The following is a 4,408-nucleotide window of genomic DNA, read 5'->3' as shown; positions in this document are numbered from 1 at the left end:
TACTCTCAGCCTAACCTCCCTCACAAGGTTGTTGTGATGATAACATGGAGGGGGTGAGCGCTTTAGGGTGGGGATAGATAGATTAGGTATCCCATCACTGAGCAATACAAGAAAGGGGTAAAGAAGACGACCCTCTTCAAAGCTGCTGAGGGTTTCGCCCCCCCAACCGATGGGCGCTGCAGTTCTGCAGCCTCCCTGCAAACGGATCTCCCCTCCTTGTGCGAAACTCCAAACGCGCTGCTCTCCTCCTGCCAGGGATCTGGCTTGCCTCCGTCACATGATGGGAAGCGGAAAGCAAGTCACGCAATAAGCGAAGGCAAAACTGTGCAACGTTAAAACGGGCGCTTCCAAAACATTCGCCCGCGTCCGTTAATAAAAACAAAGCGGGGCTCCTAGAAGTCGTAAAGGCGGCGGCGAATCGCCGTCGGCGCGAGACAGAGGGAACAAAAGATCTGCGAGTCGCAGGAGGCGGGGCGAAAACAGAGGGATCGACTGGGCGGGGGACCAGCTGAGCGGACTGGTGCGCTGGTGAGAAAGGGATGGCGGTGGGGGTCTACTTGTCCACTGGAACGGCCTCCCCGTAGACTTTTGTACATTCCAAGAATTATTTGCTGAGCCCTCAAAAGGAAATCTGACCAGGGTGAAAAGCGAGAGGGTTTTGATCTTCTACGCTTTTGTATCAAAACCCCCCCCCCCCTGACAGTTTTTTTTTTCATTTTCTATAGAGGCAGGTAATGAGAATTCTTGCTTTGAGCAGAAAGTGGATGGAAAGGAGGGGATTGCTATTTGTGGGGTCATCTGCCTCTGGTTAAATCAGGTTTTTAAATAAACCTTTTGGTGTGGCGGGGTGGGGGAGACCTCAGCAATGGGGGGAAAGAAAATCCAAGAATAGCAACAACCCTTTCCTTGGCTTTTCCAGCTTCAACCAAAAATCTTATTGGCTTTGTTTTTCCCATAGTGGGGATTCTCCCTTCTGTTACAAGTTGTTATTTTGAGCGATATTATCTTTTTTAAAAAAGAACTTTTGTAAGCTGCCTTGAACAAATTTTAATGGAATGACAGCACATAAATTTTCCAAGGGAATAAATATTTGTTTATGTTATTTATAGACTTACACGTACTTGAGGCAGGTTTCTCCCCAGGATGTTGGTCCATTGATCTGACCTGTCCATGCTTTCACCAAACTCTGGCATTAATATATGTTGTGCAGAGAATGTTACTTTGATATGGTACCAAGTTCATTGACTTTTAGTGGTTTCCCAAGCTCTCCTGGTTGCTAGTACTTAACTGTGAAGCTCCAAATGGACTGGAGCCAATATTTTATTTATTTATTTATAATTTCAATTTATAGCCCGCCCTCCCTGCGATCCAGGCTCAGGGCGGCTCACAAATAGGCATACGGCAACACATAAAAACAGTTAAAACCATAAAAACCATAATTACAGAATTACAACATATTAAGGGATGGAACTAGTCCGTCTCTCCCCGTGTTGATTTTCCCCTTTAAAATTTTATCCTCAGCAACTGCATTCTGTAAAATTAAATGGAGGGAATGTGCTGTGGGGAAAAAAAGATCGGATTACATCATTGTGGGTAATTCTGTCTTGGAGTATCGTAAGAGACAGGGCCTTCTCATCAGTGCCAGCTAGGCTGTGGACTCCCTCTGACTTGAAATGTCTGAAAGTCATAGAATTGTATTTGTTTTTAAATCTGATGTAGAACTGCTTGAATCCCGTTGATCAGAAGAAAAGTGGGATATAAGTATAAATAAACAAATCAGGGTCTATCTCAAGATGGGGGCACATGACGATCCCTCTCTCCGAATGTGAGTGTCTGGGCCATGCGAGTTTCATGGCCAATGTAATTTCCCTGCTTACTGCAGTTGAACTTCGCTGTGAGCAGAGGGTCAGCTACCCAAGTATGAGTTCAAAGGGGCAGGAGATGGTTTTACGGTAACTGGCGCCCGCAGCCCAAAAGGACTTGAAAGGTGTGTCACTTTCTGAGACCACCGGGCTGTGATTATTCAATGGATGAAAGAAGGCACTCTGCTTACGCCTAGAGTCACAGTTGTCATTATTAGTTCACATATCCTGAGTCTGAGTCCTTCTTGGGGGGTACTGGGGTGAAGTCCTGGTAAATCCAGGCCTAAAGCCGCTCTGTCTCCTCAGCCCATAAGGCAGTTCTGCCAACCATTTTCTCTTAACTGCCAGAGAATGCAAAACTCCAACTGCTCTCAGAGTGGAATCTACGTAAATATTATCGAGGACTGGGCTCCTCTTTGTCATCCAGGGTTTTTTCTCATCCAAAGACAAAAGTCTAGTTTTGTATCAAGTTTTTCTGTCACAACCATGTTTTGCCTTCCTCTGTTTCAGATCATGGTCTCTTCCATACAGGTATGCTGCAATGGCACTGACCAGAGCCCTGCTTGTCTTTGGCCCTGTTGCTGTTCCTGGCCTCACAAGCTCCAAAGTGACATCTCCTTTCATTACCAGGTCTTTCTCCCTTCTCCCCCAAAATGGAAAAGTCCACAGCTGGGTTTCCTCAGGTACGGAGTACAGAGCTGGTGGGCGACTGCCCCCATCACTTTAGAAAATGGAAAAGGTTGCAGCTGATCTTTCTCTGGTGTGAAGTGTAAAACTTCTTTTCATTTCCAAAATGGAGTAAGAGTACAGATTTCCGTCATCTGTACAAGCTCAAAGGCACCGCACTTGGTGACACGGGAAGAAACTGAAGTGAATTTCAAAATTCCTTGAAGAGCTACAGGGATGGGAAGGTTGTGGGTTTTTGTAGGCTGAAACCCTGGGATTATTTTTAGCAGGCCATACCAGGCTTAATGAAGTCACGGTTTCCTTTTTGGGGACTGGAGATCATGTGGTCATTAGGTGCATAAGCACTGAGCCTGGAATTCTCAGTTCAGCTCTGAGCTCATTTGGTGGCCTTAGGCAAATTGTTTTGAGAAAGTACCACAGGCTAGAGTTGCCACCAGTGGGGGATGGGTGTAGGGGTTGGCAGATCCAGGTTGGGGAACTCCTGGAGATTTGTGGGTGGAGCCTGGGGAGGACAGGGACCTCAGTGGAGTACAATGCCCGTCCGCCCTCCAAAGCATAATTTTCTCCATGGGATCTGATCTCTGTAGTCTAAAGATGAGCTGTAATTCCAGGGGATCCCCGGGTCCCACCTGGAGATTGGCATCCCTGCCATGGGCCTACCATACAGGATTATTATTATTATTTTGTAAGGATTACCAGGGGTGAAAATAGATGTTATTTGTCAGGCCCATTCCCATATGAAGCGTGTAGGGGGAAATTTGTTTTTTATTTAGACAGAAATACATGGGTGAGGAGGTTGGCATCCCTGCCTCGGGCCAACCATACAGGATTATTATTATTTTTTGTTAGGGATTACCAGGGGTCAAAATAGATGTGATGGGCTAACCACATGTATGTCTTTATTTGTCAGCCCCATTCCCATATGAAGCGTGTAGGGGGAAATAAAAAACAGGGACAACCAACAGAACTTGCTCTGCAGAGCGCAAGGCGTGTATGGGGAGAGGCGGTCCCTAAGGTATGTCAGTCCCAGGGTGCACAATGAGCAGAACAAAATGGCAGAGGGGGAAGAGTTAGCCCCCAACTTCTTTTTGTGTAAAAACAGATCCTGACCCCTGCTCTGTATGTGAATGGAATAGGTATGGTTCCCCATGGTGTCTCCTTTAAACTTGGAAGGACATAAAGCACTGTCTCCCTACATATACAGTACTTCTTATCCCTCCTCTAATGTCTAGGTATTTCCCAACCTGGGGCTGGGAAATGTATAATTTATTTATTTATTATTTTATTTTTCAAATTTATATTCCGCCATCTCTGCAAATGGGCTCAGGGCAGATCACAAACAACAATTGGACCGTTTGGTCACACAACACAAGAATAAATAATTAAAACATTAAAACAAGCATTTAAAAACTGAGTCAATACTGATGCCACTGGGCTCTAGGATTCATTTAATCTGGGCTGCACACAGATGGTGTCTTCAGTGGGAGGGTCATCTTTTTTCCCCCTGGACACTCACCACCTCAACCAAAGGGCTGGCACAACAGCTCCATTTTACAGGCCCTGCAGAACGATAAAAGGTCCCGCAGGGCCCTGATCTCATGCGGGAGCATGTTCTACCAGGCTGAGGCCAGGGCAGAAAAGGGGACTGGTCCTGGTCAAGGCTAAATCGACGTCCCTTGGGCCAGGGACAACCAACAGAACTTGCTCTGCAGAGCGCAAGGCTCGGGGCGTGTAAGGGGAGAGGGAGTCCCTAAGGTATGTCAATCCCAGGCTGCACAATGAGCAGAGCAAAATTGCAGAGGGGGAAGATTTAGCCCCCCAACTTCTTTTTGTGTAAAAACAGATCCTGACACCTGCTC

General features: G+C 46.5%; 1 protein-coding gene across 1 annotated transcript in view; it reads left to right on the top strand.

Annotated features, from left to right (window-relative positions):
• Positions 1-337: 337 nt before the first annotated feature.
• The window catches only part of LOC107109870 (zinc finger protein 271-like), an 11,313-nt gene continuing 7,242 nt past the window's right edge, over positions 338-4,408 (top strand). Inside the window, exons 1-2 of the mRNA XM_015410581.1 lie at positions 338-528; positions 2,373-2,545. Of these exons, the coding sequence (XP_015266067.1) occupies positions 2,516-2,545 (30 nt within the window). The 5' untranslated portion in view covers positions 338-528; positions 2,373-2,515. The remainder of the gene's footprint in view (positions 529-2,372; positions 2,546-4,408) is intronic.

Source organism: Gekko japonicus, unplaced genomic scaffold, assembly GCF_001447785.1.
Source record: "Gekko japonicus isolate JY-2015 unplaced genomic scaffold, Gekko_japonicus_V1.1 scaffold3744, whole genome shotgun sequence".
NCBI lineage: Eukaryota > Metazoa > Chordata > Lepidosauria > Squamata > Gekkonidae > Gekko > Gekko japonicus.
The sequence above is the reverse complement of the archived record's forward strand: the minus strand, read 5'-3'. Positions and strand labels throughout refer to the sequence as shown.